Source organism: Solanum pennellii, chromosome 7, assembly GCF_001406875.1.
Source record: "Solanum pennellii chromosome 7, SPENNV200".
NCBI lineage: Eukaryota > Viridiplantae > Streptophyta > Magnoliopsida > Solanales > Solanaceae > Solanum > Solanum pennellii.
In genome coordinates, this window is record NC_028643.1 from 14,894,774 (window position 1) to 14,912,894 (window position 18,121).

The 18,121-nt window shown below is 35.3% G+C and overlaps 1 protein-coding gene across 3 annotated transcripts; it reads left to right on the forward strand.

Moving 5' to 3' along the window:
• The first annotated feature begins 818 nt into the window (after positions 1 to 818).
• Positions 819 to 17,794, forward strand: LOC107024061 (protein tesmin/TSO1-like CXC 5). 3 transcript variants are annotated; one of them, XM_015224942.2, is made up of 9 exons: positions 819 to 1,148; positions 1,209 to 1,288; positions 2,609 to 2,695; positions 4,658 to 4,835; positions 8,189 to 8,545; positions 8,789 to 8,892; positions 8,968 to 9,062; positions 15,770 to 16,159; positions 17,325 to 17,794. In XM_015224942.2, exons 1-9 carry the CDS (start codon positions 963 to 965, stop codon positions 17,498 to 17,500), a joined length of 1,653 nt encoding a protein of 550 aa, XP_015080428.1. In that variant the 5' UTR covers positions 819 to 962; the 3' UTR covers positions 17,501 to 17,794. The 3 variants fall into 3 exon arrangements, with proteins under 3 accessions (XP_015080428.1, XP_015080429.1, XP_015080427.1); XM_015224943.2 differs by having other exon boundaries at positions 1,221 to 1,288; XM_015224941.2 differs by having other exon boundaries at positions 820 to 1,288.
• The last annotated feature ends 327 nt before the right edge of the window (positions 17,795 to 18,121 follow it).

Below are 18,121 nucleotides of genomic sequence, written 5' to 3' on the forward strand. Positions count from 1 at the left end.
TAGAAAAAGTAAGCAAAAATAACAATTAAAGAATATTCCAGCCTCCAAAAAGGTACGGATTGAAAATTTAAACATGTATATTTTAATTTAATAAAAATAAAATTTCAATTAAATTTTTTTATATTTAATATTAAAAATAATTTGTCTCAATAGATTATTTTTAATATTAAAAATACATAAACAGTTGTCGTTTTTTTTGTAATTTAGCTCTCAAAAATATTTTTTTTAAAAAAATTAGTCAAACACAATTTTATAATAAAAAAACATTTTCCAAATGAATTACCAAACATAAATTATTTTTTTAAAGACACTTTATGAAAATCATTTTGAAAAAGGCTTATAAAAACAATCTGTCTTTATTAATTGTGCAATTTCATTTCATTAATAAAGTTGGACTTTATACCTTGATTTATTAATTAACTTTTTCCTTTTTTTTTAAGAATTATTTAATTTCTTAATTAAGAGTAAGACTCTAAATCTTACTCTATGTTTAAATTGGATGTATACATTTAATATGAGTGAGTTTATATCAAAATAAAAGTATAAAATCATCATAAAAAATTATATTTTAGAATTTATTTTTGTCAAAAATAACTTAATTGAACGAGGTAGGTAGGTGAGAGGGTAAATCGTAATAATCCCAGTCATCTAACGGTGGAAAAGAGAAGTTTAGATACTTGTATGAATTTGAGCCGTCTGTTTAACTGTGGCCATAAGAACCGTAATATGAGATTTGCGTACCATAATTACCAATTGAATTTCAAAAGGTAGAGAGACTGACAAAGGCTACTTCAGTTGTTGCTTCTTTATATATATATATATATATATATATATATATATACATAGAGAGAGCGAGGATTTATATGTATCTGTCGTTTCTGAATCTCACTGTTTGATATAGCTTCTGTATCCGGATTTTGAATTCCCCGTCAGAATTTCGATTTTTTTGGTTTTGCTTTTCAATGGAGAAAATTGAGGAAGGGCATTTCCCTCCAAAGAAGGCTGAATCGGAGGCGGCTAGCGTTCAGGTGGAAACGGATAATCCGGCAAAGAAGCTAGCGAGGCAGCTGGATTTCACGGGTGGTGTACCGGGGCAAGCCCTCACGGTGTCTTTGCAGGAACATGCTAACCAGATTATTCAACCGGAGGTAATCAAGTCTAGTCAGTTAACAGTGTCCATGAAGTCAACACAACTGATAAGTCCACAGCCCCAATTGCAGCAACATATACTGTTGATGCCAATGCAACAAGCTCCTGTCTTGCCTCCGCAGCCTTTAATACGACCATTGTAAGTCTAGCCCTTCAATTTGCTAGAATTTTCAATCTTCTTTTATTTGGGAAATAGTAATTAATTGTTCTTTTTAGCTAAATTAATTCGTTATAAAGGTAAATGCTTGAAAAATCCAAATTCTTATGGATTTATTTGAATTTCACCCAAGCAGTCTTGAGCATGTGCTAACTGTTTCTCTAGTTTTAATATTGACTATGGATTCTATGATTTCAGAAACAGAAAAGGCCATTTCTTGCAAGCTAGGGAACTAGTTTTTAGTTACTCCCGTGCCCATTTTTGTTAGGAGACACCATTTCTCTTGTAGTATGCTCTAGCTAATGTAATTTCCATCTTTGCATGTGGTTCTACTTTTCCAGTTGATTATACTTTCCGGTTTACATTGTTTTCCTGCTTAACTATGCCAAATTGTGCGTCAAGGTCTTTAAACGATGTTGATGTTTCAATGACAACATACCTGTCACTTTGATACCTTACAAAACTATATAATAGTCGTCCTCTTCTAGTGTTATGAAAAGGAATCAAGTGATGCTGCAATGTGAAGTGAGGGTTCATAGCTTCTCATATGAGTAGAGAGTGATCCAAGAGGGAACCAAATACATGTCTGAATCTAACTAAAGATGAAAAATGGGGATATATTAGAGCTTAGAGACTTTCTCCATATGAGTTAACAAAGGAATTCTCTACCTTTGTCTGCTGTCCTTCACATTTGTTTTTAGATAACTCTTTATTTATAAATTGATTGTTAGGAATAAAAAATGAGACTTGCATTTGTAAGCTATCTCTTAGTACACTACCTAAGCAAGTAAAAAAGTGAAAGTTAACAGTAGAAAATATGTTCTTTTCGATGGGTAATTAATTGAAAACTGAAAATCAATTTTGTTAGTGAACTTATCTTTTTGTGGGCTTATGGAAATTTTGTTACTGTTATTTGTTTTGAAATTAATGAAGTTAGTTGCATTTTGTTGTTGTAAGTACTAAATTCCCCCTTTTAGGGTTAATTTTTTGTAGTTTTCCTTAAAAATTTTCTCTTTACTTTGAAGAAGTGTGTGCTTTGTTTCTCGACTCCTGTTTAAAACCCCAGGAGGTTTGTTGCTTATTACACATTTGCTTTTCAAATCACTGCTCCTATCACTGATTGAATTATGAATTTTGACCACTAATGCTAATCAAATAGGATTTTATGTGTGATTGTTATGTTTTATTCATATTCAAGGCTATCCCATTTGCCTATCTTCCAACATGTATAGAAAAGAGGGTGCGGGAGGCATCAAATTTTCTCTTTCAACACTTCCTGAAATCTGTACACTCTCTTTCCAGGTCAATGCAAAGTTCCAGTGAAGCAAAGGATGGTACACCTAAAAAGCCAAAGCAGTGTAACTGTAAACATTCTCGATGTTTAAAGTTGTAAGTACTTCCTCCTTTCATGGACAATATATGTAGAATCTTCCACCAATATTTATGGCTAATATTTGAAGATACATTGAATAGCCCCCAGATTAGAAAGGTCATTATTTTGTAATGATTTAAATTGAACCTGATAGGCTCTGGAATAACTTCTTTTCTGTCCTTTTCTCATACCTCATGAATTTCTAGGAAGTCAATGAACTTGATATTGGGACAGCATAACGCCCCTCTAGCTTTTCAGTATCCACTGTCTTTAGCCTGAGTCCTGAGACGGGATAATCAGTTGTTCTGACTGCAGCTGGAGATTCTCTATCAGAAACTAGGTGGACTTTTCTTAGTGTTGAATATTATGTTTTGCTAACCATCTCTTAAGAGGCAAAGCTCCAAGTGGGGAAGCAGTGAAAGAATTAAAGGCTCCAAGTACAAAAGCAATGAATTAAAGAAGGAAAAAGCTATATATTAAGTAAATATTTTCTTCAAAATCTATGAAGAGGCAACAAAAAAATTTACTCATCATCTATTGAATTAAAAATGCCATGTTTTGCAGGTAATCTAACAAAAGAAACGCTAGGAAATCTAGGTAGAAGTTCTTCCCTTAGAAAAGATGATCATTGAGAGGTTCTTCCTATTGGTCTAATGATTTGTTGCTTGGTTTAGTACTTTAGTATGCTTAGCTTGGACTTGGGTGCAGCTATCTTTTGCTACTGAACTCTTCGACATTTTTAATTCAAGAACTTAACAAATTAGTACTAGATCTTAAGAGATTCCAGAAAATATGATTGAAGATTTCTGTGTTACTTTTGCCAAAGGCTGAATGGTTAGTGAGATATAGTCTATCCGACCAATCAACTCTTGTCATCAACTGGATTAGATGCTTTTGCACAGCCTAATTTGGTGAAACATGCACATTAAATTCTTTTCCATCATAGTAGGGACTGATTGTATTATCTTTTTATTTATCTATGTGCACGGTGTTAAATTTGCATTTGCAGCAGTCTGTGAACATTAAATTCTTTTCCATCATAGTAGGGACTGATTGTATTATCTTTTTATTTATCTATGTGCACATGTGCACAATGACAGGGATTTTAGGAAATGGATACTTACTCTTGGGGGATCAATTGTTACCCGATATCTCACGCTTTTTACTTGACAGGGGTTACCATTCTCTCGTTATAAAAGATCAGCTCCCTGTAATTGACATCCCCTTTTAAGTGATATTCAATTTTTGAACTGTTATTGTGAATTTATTATTCATTTTCACGTACTCAGGTCCTCCATATTTGGAAGGCCAATGATTAAATTGACCCAGTTCATCTTAGTTGAAGTCACATGAGGACTTCTCCTGTGTTTTAGTTCTCCCTTGGATTAGCCAAATGAGCTCCTTTGAGTACATTAATAATACCTATGTTCCGTAAATTATTTTCTTCCATAACTGAAGGAACGTAAACTTCAAAAGTCAAACCTTGTAACCGACGATGCTTTTGTATAATCCTTCTTCATCTGTCCTTGTTACCATCAAGCAGATTATCTACACATAAAGATGATGTTACCTGTTGCTGATTCTGATAAATAGAGGTCTCAAGATAATATGTTTGCCATTGCTTCTAAGCCTTTTATTTTTGACATACCAGTTTGTATATAAAGAATATGTAGGTTTTTAACAATAAAAAAAGAATATTATGTTTTCTTTAGGTATTGTTAAGTGTCATCTAGACGACTACTTTTTTAGCTAGATGATTTATCTTTTTTTTGTTCTTTACTTTTGGTAGCACAGTTTCCTTTTCTTTTCTTTTTCACTTAAGTTGCTCAGCATTTGTCAAGTTCTCTTGCTGAAAATGTTAAAATGAGTTCCAATCCTTCCTACAATTACATATGCAGTGTGATTTTTTTTAATTGCTTCTAACATATATCTTTATATATGTATGTACTTGTTTTCATTTTCCTTTAATTTTGGTTCAGGTATTGTGAATGCTTTGCTTCTGGCATTTTTTGTGATGGGTGCAACTGTGCCAATTGTCATAATAATGTCGAAAATGAAGCTTCTAGGCAAGAAGCTGTTGAAGCTACTCTAGAGCGTAATCCAAATGCATTCAGACCTAAAATCGCCAGCAGTCCCCATGGAACTCGAGAGGAAAGGGTATTCTTTTAAACTTAAGCAAATTCATGGATGATGCATCATTTAGATCTGAAGCACTGGTGAAGCTATCCTTATTTTAGTTGTGTTTTAGATTTGGAAACATCTTTGATATATGGTTTTGGTTGATATCCGTATTGTCTACATTTGCTTGTCTATATAATTTTTTCAATATTTCGGGGGGATAGGGGGGTAAATGAAGTTTTATTTATTAGTAACAGACCATAATGGTGTCCAAGACCAAAACTAAATACAGGTTATGAAAGTGGTTTTACCAAAAATATCTATCAAGCTATCCCAGTCATCTATACATGTGAAGTGTTCTCTTTACACCAAAAAATAAATGAAATAAAGAGTACTTCCTTAAACTATTAACTTCCTTTTCATTGGAAAAAACTCCTATTAATTTCTTCCGAATATTCTTAATGCTCCAGCTGTAACAACTTTTCTGACATACTTTAGGAAGCGAACAAAGGTACGCTCGCTTGCTGTCTTGTTCTCTGTCACGAACTGGGATCGCTCGCCAGCTAGGTCAGATTGGAGCAAGATTTTATGAGAACATATTCTTCATATTTGGGGACAAGGGGACCCAGGATTTTAATAACGACAATGTAAGACTCCAAAGCTGATTAGTAATCTGAAGCAATGCACCAAAATATAATTCCGTTTTTCCGCTATCCTTTCCGTATTGTGTCCTTCACAACACACCATGTGAAAAGGCCTTTCTTTTTGGCACCTTGGCATCCTCTGCTCACTTCCACATCTCTTTCGTTTCTCCTTCATAAACATTAAGTAAAATGATTTAACAGTAAGTGTTTTAGTCGTATTCCCCTTTGGATGGCTTGTCGGGCGGTCTAGGCCTAGTGCAACCCCTAAGGGCCAGTTGCTTAGGGGAGGGGGGAAGGGGGGGGGGAGAGAGTCTTCCTTAGGAGTTGGGTTGTTGGCTGGACCATTTTGGAAATTGTTGAGCCTAGCTCAACCCTGCCCCTAAGGATGTGGGTCGGGGGGCTGGGATGAGTGGGCCTAATGTACGTTGATTGTTTATTTTATTTTTTGTAATAGTACTTCAAATTTAAATTCAAAAACAATGAGTAAACTAAAGTAATGGACTTAGACAAAACATTGGAAAAGAAAAGCTCAAAGCTTCAAATTTTATCAAGTATAACTTTCAATTTTTAAAACATCAATGCAACAATCAAATTTATATTTTGACTTTTAAACTAGCAAATTACAACAAGAGTCTCAGTTTTGTGAGCTGGATGAGTGGAAGTGTCATCTAATTAATATTCATCTATTCTTATGTTTTCTTGGAGCTGTTAGAAAACGTCCTGTAATTGTGAAACATCCTTTACAAAAATTAGGAGATTGTTAATCATAGAACTACCTACTTGTCTCTTACCTTCATCATTTCTTGTCACCAACCAAGTAAACCACTATGCAGATAACCATAGGAAGTAGACATTATGTAAATACAATAAAAAATTAAAAATTTTCAGAAATAATCAAATATTTATGGAAATTAAACCACTTAAGTAAGAGTTGGAATTAGTATACAAAAATGGCAAATTGAAAACAAAAATAGATATAACCGTTAATTATAACACCAAACATCGTTAACTAATTAGGAATTTTGAGAGGAAAAAAATAATTGTGAGCTTTGAATCTTTGATAGCAATTTAAGGGAGAAGAGAATTTAGAGTTGTATGATTAATGAAGAAGGGATTAGGGATATATACAGTTGAAGTTTGGGGGTCAAAATCTAATTTTTTAAAAGGGGGGGGGGGTGAGAGGTATGTACTTTATGAGGGTGAGGCTGTTTTGGGGAGCGACTCGATGTGAAGTATCTTTTTAAAAAAATTAATTGGTGTAACTGGACAACTCTGTAGGCTTGTCCTGGGTTGTTGGCCAGTTACTGAGGCCAGTCCAACAACCTCTCATTAATGTGACCCGCCAGGCCCTAAATAGGTTGTGTTAGGCCATGCTCTTAATGGGCTGGGTGGGGAGGGAAATGGGTTGTCCCCGTACATACATCCCTCTCTATCTTCTCTCTCACCCCCTACTCGCCATTCATAAAGTTCATATAAAACTCTTCAACCACCTCTGGGTGGCCCTCCTGAAAGTGATATCTCAAGTAATCTGCTGATCCTCTCAAAATAAGCGCTATTGTCCATGTACTAAAAGGTTAAAAGAAAGAAGGAAATAGGTGTTTTCCGGTGATTAGAAGGACCATGGGACAATAGTTCCACAAAGTAACTTTAGTGCATTACCTTGGGAAATCTGCCTGGGAGCTTTTCTCAAGCTTAAAAAATTTAAGACAGAAGTGTATTGAACTATACTTAGCAGTTACATAATATAAAATTATAGACGTCTGCATCCAAATCTGAATGAAAAAACAAAAGAGATCTCTAAGGCTTAAAGTTAAGGATTCAAAAGGAAACGAATAAATAAACTGTTTTTCCTTGTATTTAGTTCAATAAGGCCGACTGTTATTCTCAACCCACAGGGGTTAGCTCAATTGACAAAGATTGAGGGACTTGTGTCTTAGGTCCCAAGATCAAGACCTATGCCAAGCAAAGTCAACCCAGTATTTAAGTGGAGAAAGATAAAGGGACGGGTCCATCATCTACGAGTTTTGAGGTTTCACGTTGGCCCAAAAAGTTGGCTCCAGATAGATTTCTCGATCATCCAAAATAAGGCGGGCTATTGTTCTCTACACTTAGAGAAATTAAGTCAAATATCAGTCTCCGAATTTGTTCACTTTATGTGGGATGAGGTCCAGATAGATTTTTTGATCATTTAAAATAATGTGCGCTGTTATTCTCTACACTTTAACAAAATAAAGTCATATATCAGTCTCCAAATTTGTTCACTTCACGTGGGATGGGCTCCAGATAGATTTCTCGATCATCCAAAATAAGGTGGCTGTTGTTCTACACTTCTGAGAAATTAAGTCAAATATTAGTCTCAGGCTTTGTTCACTTTTTGTGGGACGAAGTATTTTTTCCGAGGAATCAAATGAAATGAGTCATTAAAGAAATACTAGTTACTTTTGATGATAAAATTGTTCGTCCTAGTTTCAGGCATTACTTATACATGTTCTTGTTTCTCTTTATGCTTCGTTCTTTGTGATATTAGTCCTGCTCTTTTAATTTTTTATTTTTGTGATACTGTTGCTTTCCAAGGTCTGAAGTAATTTTTCTCGTCTTCTCTAAAATCTTGTGGATTATTTGAAATTATTGTTTCATGTTAGAAGTTTCAGGAGATATGAATTTTGATGTGTGTTTTCTTGTAATGTCTTTACAAATAGCAACTGCAATCTGTTGCTTCAATGAAGAAACTTGCATGTATCTATGCAGGAGGAAGCTGGGGATGGCTTAGTACTGCCAAAGCATAACAAAGGTTGCCACTGCAAGAAATCAGGTTGCCTGAAGAAGTACTGTGAGTGCTTCCAAGCCAACATTCTTTGCTCTGAAAACTGCAGATGCATGGACTGCAAAAATTTTGAAGGAAATGAAGAGAGGCAGGCACATTTCCATGGAGATCATGCCAACAACATGGCATATCTCCAGCAGACAGCAAATGTTGCTATAACTGGTGCCATTGGATCCTCTGGTTATGGATCTCCTCCAGTGAATAAGAATAGAAAGATTCAGGAGCTGTTCTCTGGGTCAATGATTAAAGACCCTGTTCATAGGCTTGGTCAGTTTCAACAGGTAAGCATAAACTGTTCTCTGATTCAACTTGACTTGTATTTCAATTGTGCATTTATCTGCATATTCTGGCATGGGGTCTGTTCGATGGGATATTAATTTTGTAATAAACAGTTGTTATTCTTGATTCAGTGGTCATTGATCAGTGTTTCTATGCTTTTTAACAAGCAGGAGAAACAACTTGCTTTAGCGCTTGCTGTATATTGTGATAATAGTTGATTAATGAACTCAAATCGTATCATACAGGAAAACCAGATTAAAGCTTCAGTTCCACCATCTTTGTTGTCTTCCATTCCTGGTACCCGTGTTAGTAATGCAGCAGCATTAGGCCCTCCAAAGCTTAACTACAGGTATTGCTAGCTATACTTGAGAAATTAACTGTCCACCTGCTCCTTCGGAAAACTAATTGTTGCGTCATTTTATAGGTCTCTATTAGCAGACATAATCCAGAACCATGACATCAAGGAGCTTTGTTCTGTTTTAATTGTTTATGCACAGGAAGCGGCCAAGATACTTTCAGGTTTACATCGATATTTTCTGAGAAACTAGGCTTAAGTTCACATCTTGGCGCATCACCAATATTTTAGAGTAGTATATCTTTTCATCGTTAAGTTTACTTTCCAGATTAGTTTTAGTTCGTTTAATTGATATTTCCACTGGACATACTTACAATTGTGTCCAGTTTTTATATATATATATATATATATATATAGAGAGAGAGAGAGAGAGAGAGAGAGAGAGAATTGTTTCCAAGTCTTTTCTTGAATCTTTACTGTAGTGCTTTCTTCTGTTTTTATTTATTTTTTACTTCAATTAAGCCTTTTTCCTTCTTAATACCTTGGAGCTATGACCCAGTAGCACCAGCAATTCCTTAAATTTTTCTGTGAATTTAATTCTAAGCAGTGTTATCAAAAGTAAAAAGCGCTAAAACGCTCTAAGGTCCGTAGGGTCTTTAAACGCAAAGCACAAATAAATAATAACTTCAATGAAAAAAGGCGAAAGGGAGAAAAAAAGTAGAAATATTTAAGGCCTTCCGGTGGCCAAAGTCCAACGAACCTCTCTGGTGGCTGACTTTCCATATGTCACCATGTACTGGCAAGAGTAAGATCTTCGGTGTCACATCAAGACCATGCGCAAGCATGTAAGTCAATTTCCAGCCATCTCCATCGCAGATGGGGTTGCCTGTCATCCCAACGCCTCCAGTTTCTAGCCAATTAAGACTGCTGGTTGTTGAGATCCATCCTTTCCAGCAAACTGTCCTGCATTTCCTGGAGTTTAAGAAGGCCAATCAACACAAGACCGCCATGCTTCAATGGTAAATACTGTGGCTGGTGGAAAGCAAAAAATGCAAGACTTCATCATAGGAAAGGATCTCAGTAATGACACATCATCATGGAAGGCCCCAAAGTCTCCCATGCTACAGTTGACATGGAAAGAAGACCATCCCAAAGAGGAGAGATAAATACAATGATGAAGACATCAAGGCCATCCAAAAGAATGCCAAGGAAAAAAAGTTGTTTATTTGTTGCACAGGTCCTATGAATCCAACAGAATCTGATCATGTGCAACTACCAAAGAAGTGTAAGATACTCTACAAACCACACATGAAGCAACGAGTCAGGTAAAGAAATCCAAAGTTCTCCTCCTAAATAGGCAGTACGAGCTCTTTAAGATGAATGGGGGAGAATCTCTTCAAGAGATGTTCCATAGGTTCGCAAATATAACCAATAAACTTCTTTTTCTTGGAGTGGTTATTCCTCAAGCACAAATAATTATGAACGTGCTAGACATATTACCCGACTCCTGGGAGAGCGAAGTGAATGCCATTATAGAAGCAAGAGATCTGGAGACAATGACCATGGAAGAAGTCATGGGAAATCTAAAAACCTATGAGATGAGGAAGCTCCTGACACAGAAGAATATTCCCCAAGCAGAGCTGTGAACCTGGTCCTTATAGCTACCCATGACCAAGATTTTGGTGAAGAGGACATGGTATTACTCAACAAAGGTTCCAAAGAATAATCAAGAGACGAGGGTTCCTGAATAGAGGAGGCTTGTCAAGGCCTAAACCTGAAAGAGGCAATCCAGAAGGTTGTGGTAGATGTGGAAGCTCAGACTACTTTATTTGAGATTGTCCAAAAAGAGATGACAAGAGAATATTGTTCCTCACAGAAGAATGGGCAGTAAGAGAACAATCAGATGCAGAGAATATCTTTGCACTAATGGCCTTTTCAGGCACATATCTCTAAGTCCAAGGATGCCTTTAAAGATCTCCGTACTATATAGGATAACGAGCAGAATGCATATACTTCTGTTGAATTAGACTTAATGATCATGAGAGCCTGGAAATTGAGGATCTAAAGGTAAAAGTTCGCTCTCTAAGTTATGAAAAGTATTCACTGGAGATGCAGAAAGAGGAACTCACAACTGCTCTCTTAAACGCTAAAAATTGGGCTAAGGAGATATGTAGGGGACTGCTCAAAATCATCAAAAGAGTGCTGCTGCTTAGCTTAAGAAATAGTGTGATACAAGAAGATCTGAGCAGAGCAAGGCATGAAGAAGAGAAATCACTTACAACAGGGTATTCATATCTATCTCCTGCAATCACCCTTGCACCAGACACCAAGAAGACATGCTCGACAATGTACAAAATAAGACGCAATGAAAGAAAGGAACTTGGTCCGTCATCAACAAAAGCAAGTAGCTGGAACAGGTGGAGGATATTCAACCTACATTCCCTACATAATGGGCCCAGGAATGCTTGGGTTCCTGGTTTCAACCATTGATCAAGTTGAAAGGGACAAGCTAGGAGGAAGCAAGCATGAGCATGTGTAAAGTCTTAACACATGACATAAAGAAAGGAAATATTTTCTCCGACTGAAAGTCAATGAAGAGAGATCAGGATATACAAAAAGGAAGGAACCCACTGCCGGAAAACAATGATAAGAAGACCAAAAATGAACAAGTGCCTTAGAAATATGATTTAAAAAATAGGCTCCAAGGCACTGCAGAGTTGAGGAACTTGTTTTCAGAGGATAGCAAAAACAAGAAAGAGAACTGCAAAAGAAAATAGTCATAATTCATTCATGTTGATAGCTATGAATTTGGAGAATGTACTTCTTTGAGAAACCAGACGAAGAAACTGATTCTCTGAGAAAAAGAAGAAGACAGGTGCAGAAACATAAGAGGTTGATCAAGAACACTCTTTGATCACCTTAGAATGTACCATGGGTTTATCATCATCAAAAAAGGGAAAGATTCAAGATCATATGGTGTTTTGATAATTGACAAACTGTTACAAGTGATAATCTATATTGGGGATGAAGCTTGAAGAATGGAGAATAAAGAATAAAGAATCAAGAACCAGGTCCTCACAGATTTCGTTGAAGAAGTGAAAATAATAACAAAACTACCCGAGGAACTCATTAGAAAACTTGTTCTTCTAAACAAAGGAGCTTATCAAAGATAGACAATGAAGTTGTTCATGTGTGCAACAAGATTCCTTGGAATAATTGCAATACATGAGAATTCAATTCAATAAGGAGTTGGATTTCTATACAAAGGAAGTTCTCATTAAATATGCACATGGAATTAGCCTCAAATAAGGAGTTCAAGAAACCCACATGCATGAAGAAGAGGAAGACCAAGTTAAATTAGGAAGACATAGTTAAAACATTATTTGAACGACACACTTTCGTAGAGTTATCATTCACACTAACTTGGTTTTACTACCAAAGAAAGCAATCATTCAATCGTTTGCATATTTGATGCCAATCAGTTTGAACACCTTTTTGTAAGGTCATCTCTAGAGTGGTCATGATAGATTGGAGGATGTTCAACCTCCAGCAAAATCTTCCAACCAATCAGGTATTTGTGAAAGGGAGGAACATTATTGAAAATGTGCTACTGGCTCAAGAGATCATTACTGGCACAAGGAAAAGGGGAAGCCAGCAATGTTGTGATCAAGTTAGATATGGACAAGGCTTATGCTAGTGTCATGGTTGTATCTTACTAAAGTTCTCAAGAGAATGGGTTTTGCAAAGAGCTTTATTGATATGATATGGAGATTACTATCGAACAACTGGTATTCCATACTATTCAATGAATAGTCTTGGGGTTTTTTCACTCTACCAAGGGAGTCCAACAACGAGAGCCACTCTCTCTTGCACTGTTTATTCTATTTGCAGTAGTGCTCTCTAAGCTCTGAGTCTTTATTGGATACCGATAACTATCAAGAATTTGACATGCGTAAATGGAGTACTAAAATTAATCATCTTGCATATGCAGATGATGCAATTAATTTCAGCTCAGTAGTGAGGAAACTCTCTAGCGATGATCAAGGAAGTTTTGCATGAGTATGAGGGTTTCAAGCAAAAATACAAGCTTCCTTTTCTAACACTTAGGAGTAAACACTGCCATCATAGTTGAAGATGTGTCTACCAAAGCAGGGGGGGTATGCGTTTCAGGTCTATCCTTGATGTCTCCAAAGATCTCTTTGCCAAATTGTGGTGGAAGTTTAGAACTTCAGCAAACTTATGGATCAACCTGTGAGATGAGTATTATAAGAAGCAAATACCCACAATGATCAAATGGTAAGAATGCTCTTAATTCTAGAAAACAATGCTTGAAGCAAGATATGAAACTTAAAATAACATTTGGTAGGAGCCTAGAAATGAAACTGCTAATTTGTGGTTTAATAATTGGTTAAGGTTAGCCCCCCTGGTTTATTTGGTGCCCTCAAATCAGCTAGATGACAGCATTGAAGAGGTGAATTTCTTCATGAAAGAGGGTCAATTGAATGTGGAACTGATGAGATAAACACTACCTATATACCTAGTTGATCATATTATCAGTGTTTTGCCTAGAGGAGAACAATCTAACATATGTGATAAACCTTTTTATCACTAGTAGTGGCAAATTTACAGTTAAAAGTGCCTGGGGAGACTATGAGACAAAAGGCGGACTGATAGTGGTATTTTAACATATCTAGCCTACCCTACAAAGTTCTTTCTTACTGTGGAGGGTGTGGACGAGAAAGCTACCAGCAGGTGATGTTTTAGCCAAGAATAGTATTGCCATTGTTTTAAGGTGCAGGTGTTGTGAGAATCCTCAACCGGAAACTATAACCCACCTTTTCCTTACTGGTGAGTCTGCTAAAAGCTTTTAGAGTCTTTCTACAGGAGCATGTGGGGTTTAGGACCCTTTCATCCAATTAAATCAGGCAATAACACAATGGCAACTTTCTCTTTTATAGACTGTAGTTAGCTTATTTCGATTGGGCTTAGAAGATCTATGATCAATCTAGACATTTTAAGTGAGAACAATGTCGAGTTAGGTTTGACAAGATATTTGGATAACGTGCATGCCAGTTAGTAAGGAAAAAGTCCAGGTCAATTATTTTGTTACCACCATTGTAGATTGAATTTTCTTAAAATTCTCTACACCAAAATGATAAATTACAACAAGTGAATTGATGTAGAATTGTTCTTTGGTTCATTGGTTGTACTCAATGGAAAGGAACTGAAAGCGAAGGAAAGGGGGGGTGGGGTGGGGGTGAGGACCCTTAGAGGGTGAGATTCTAGTTTACTTTAATTATAAAATTTTGTGCATGCCTCTATCATGGCTTCTTCAGTTACTTTCCTAGTTCTTCTTTCCAATATAATGTGATGTTATACTTCTAAGATCCCTTCTTGTACATTTTTTAACCTTAACCTGCTTGATTAAAGATTGATATCGGCTTCAGGAGAGGATCATTCTCACCTCCTTCATTGAGTCGATTCGGCTTGTTTCCCAAACATGACACATCACTTGCGAAGTATTAAGAACAAGAATGGGTTGTTTTCTTAGCAAGATAGGCCTTACACATTGAGCCTTCAACTCTATGGCCTGTTTGAAAAGCCATGATGTAATTGCGATTAAGTGTAGTTACACTCTTTTACTTGTTTGGTAGACCAAGTAATTACTTGGCGAGACAGGAATTGGGTGTAATTGAAGGGGAGTTATTACACTCCTCAATTCCCCAGAGAGGATTAGGAATTGGGTGTAATTACACCATATAATTATATGAAAAATTTTAAAGTTCTTTTTCTCTTTTATTTATATTTGTTTTTTTGTTATAATTTATTTTTTATTTTATTATTTTTTAAAAAATTATCATTTTTGTAATTATAATAATTTTTTTTTTTTTTGTATTTTCAATTAATTTCATTCTAAACTTTACTTTTTTCATGTGATTCCACTCAGTTTTTTTGTTTTATTTATTATTTATCCTATTCTTTTCATTAGCATAATTTTGTTTGTATTCTTATTTTTAAATTAAGATACAATTCATTGTCGAATAAGGTTATAGATTTACGTTTTCATTTTTTATTTTAAATCATATTTATGTACGTTATGTTGAAATTTGACATAAGAGTACTATGTAATATTTTGAATTTAGAACTTGTGTTATATTTTCGGTTTCATTTGCTTTAGTTGTAATAACTTGATGTTTCATATTGCAAGTCATTTATTTTTTAGTTAGACTTGATAGAGCATCTTTTTGTCAATTGTTTTTAATAATTTTATGACATTATATTTATAATATTAACATTTTTGTAAACATGTATTTCGTGATTTTCATAGAAATATTATAGTTTTAGTTTTATGATTAATTTAATTAAAATATATTAATTTGGAAAATATAAATCAATTATTTTTATAAATATTAATTAAGAACAGATGTTTATTAATTTGTATATTTTCAATAGACAATTATGTCTCAAATATTTGATTTAATATTATTTATAACGATCCTTATTATCTGATATAAAATTTTAATTTTAGATAATTAACTTTATTTTAAAAATTTAATGTAACCTTATGATTGCACTTGTTCAACCAGACAGTACACTTGTAATGACATTATAATTACCTTGTGGCTAACAAACAGGCCATTGTAATTACTAAGCTGGTAATTACACCAAATCCAATTACCAGGTGTTTTCCAAATAGACTGTATGTTTCGGCTTGATATCCATTAAGATAACAAGATTAAAAAGTTTCTTTACTTCAACTCCTTACCAACTCAAAATCAAACCTTCAAATTGAAATGAAGGTAGTATCATTTTTTTTCACCATGGAGATATTTAGCATCTAGTATCTGTACGTTTTTCCATGTGTTTTGCTTGCTTTTAGCTGACATTTCCAATATTACATGATGTTTTAATTGAATACTCATGCTTTCAGATGAAAAAGATGCTTCATTAAAACAGGCCAAGCACCACAGAAAAGCTTCTTATCCCTCCTCAGGTGTTGGGAAGGTTCTGCGTGATGATTGTTCAACAGGAATCCAGGCTGAGAGTATCATGGTGGATGATTCTAGACTGGATGGTGCTGATGTATCAGCAGAAAGGCCAATATCTCCGGGAACGTTAGCTCTCATGTGCGATGAACAGGATACGACTTTTACTGCTGCTGCTGCTCCCCCTAATGACCTAACAAGCCTAAGCAATAATACGTCTTCCCAACTGCCTCATGGGCAAGGCAGGGCAGAGATCTACCCAGAACTGGAGAGCATTGTGTTGGCACAGACTCGTGATTGTCTTAAAAAGCTGATCACTTTAGGAGAAATAAAAGGCAAGTTTCTATTTTTTTCCGTCTAAAAATCTGATTCTGCTTTATCAAATTGATAGCACTGGTCAAATGTATCTGCATCAATGAAACCACAAATAACCCATAAAATTGATACGACAAGATAACTTCAATCAAGCAACCAATCAACTATGCCTCAATTTAAAGCTATGTTGGGAACCGGCTGCAATAATCCTCTTGTAACTATTCCGCTCTATGCATTCCTGACTTATTCATATCTTATGTAAGGCAAACTTGTAACTAACGAAAATAGAGTATATCTCACATTTACTAGCATCAATATTATAAATCTCTACCCAGGCTTAAAAGACTTGCCAAATACCAGGCTTAAATTGTAAAAACAATACTTACGCCTTTATTCCAACTAGTTAGTACTCTATTACCTATATGGATTATTTTCTTCAGTATGCTCATGTAGTTTGATGGAACATATATACTTTTGAGATTTGAGAAAAGAAATATGAATAAAAAAGATAGAATTTTGTACTGAAATATTTTTGGATTCCTATCTCTATGCTGAGGAATGCAAAAGTGAGGTAGGTCAAAGAAGATTCCATTAACTGAACCTTCTGTTGGTTAGGTAGTCTCAAAGCTTAGATTTTGCACATAATCAGTTGCCAAGAGCTGAAAATTTGGAGTTTAGATGAGGAAAAATAGCCACACAAAACTGGCACAAGTCTTGTGAGTGCTGGAGTCAAAAGGCTTAACGATTAAATTTGGTACTGTCATAGATGATAATCTCACTTTATGAAGGCAGTTTATTCTGTCATTGGTCAAAGTTAGTTAAAGAAGTCACGTTGGTGTACATACTCAGAACAGAAAATACATTGATCCAGTAGACCAGACCTTTCCACTGGACTTGTAAATAATTTACTTTACTGTTCCCTTGCCCGTAAAACTTGAAATTTCCTAGAACTATTTGGAAGCATACTTGAAATGTGATAGCCTGTTGGTCAGCAATATTCTTTCTTTCTGATTATGTTTAAGGGGGGAGGGGAGCTTAAAAATTTCAAATTATGCTTTGGTTCATTATCAGTTTTGTTACCCCTCCCCACTTCACGAGAGGAAAACAAGTCCATATGTGATACTGCTACGTTTCTATTGGGATGTCCTTATTATTTATTACTAAACATGTCTACTTTGAATACAGAAAAAAAATGTTCTTTAATGGTGCGAGATACCGATTCAGGTAGACAAAACAATGTGAGCAGCAATGGTATTGTCAATACTGTTCCACCTCCTCCACCACCACAGCAGAAGGTTGACTCTGGAACTACTGCTGCTAATACCACACGTCCTAAAGTTCATCCCCCAGATGGAAAATAGGGACGTGAAAGAAAAAATCTGAAATAAACTGTAAAAATTTTTAGAATGAGATTTATCTATAGACGCTGAGTCTTTGTATTGTTGGGCTTTTCTTCTTTGGGTTTCTCTTTGATGCTGTGACAAAGTAATTTCAGGCCTCCCGTTAGAAGTAAGCAGCCCCACTTATATAACTTTTTGCTACAATATTTCCTTGGTATAAGGAAGGTAAGGTACACAAAATACCGTATTTAGGTACATGTTCATTGAGAAACTTCGAAAATGACTTGGCATAATTTGTACTCTAAATCTGTCGCCTCTCTTCTCTCTCTTGCCTCTCCCACTTTGTATTTTGTATTTTCCCCCTCCCCCCCCCTCTCTCTCTCTCAGTATTTTCCATTTCTTCCTCTATCCCTCTTTGTATTTTATATTCGTGCATCGCTCCCTCTTTGTATTTTGGATTTTCACTTCTCTTTCTCTTTGTATTTTGTATTTTCACTTCTTTTTCTCTTTGTATTTTGTAGTTTTACCTTTTTTGTATTTGTATTTTCACCTCCCCCTCTCCCCCTCGTATTTTTGCCTCTTCCCTCTTTGTATTTTGTATTTTTAATTTTTACTTCTCTCTTCTTTGCATTTTGTATTTTG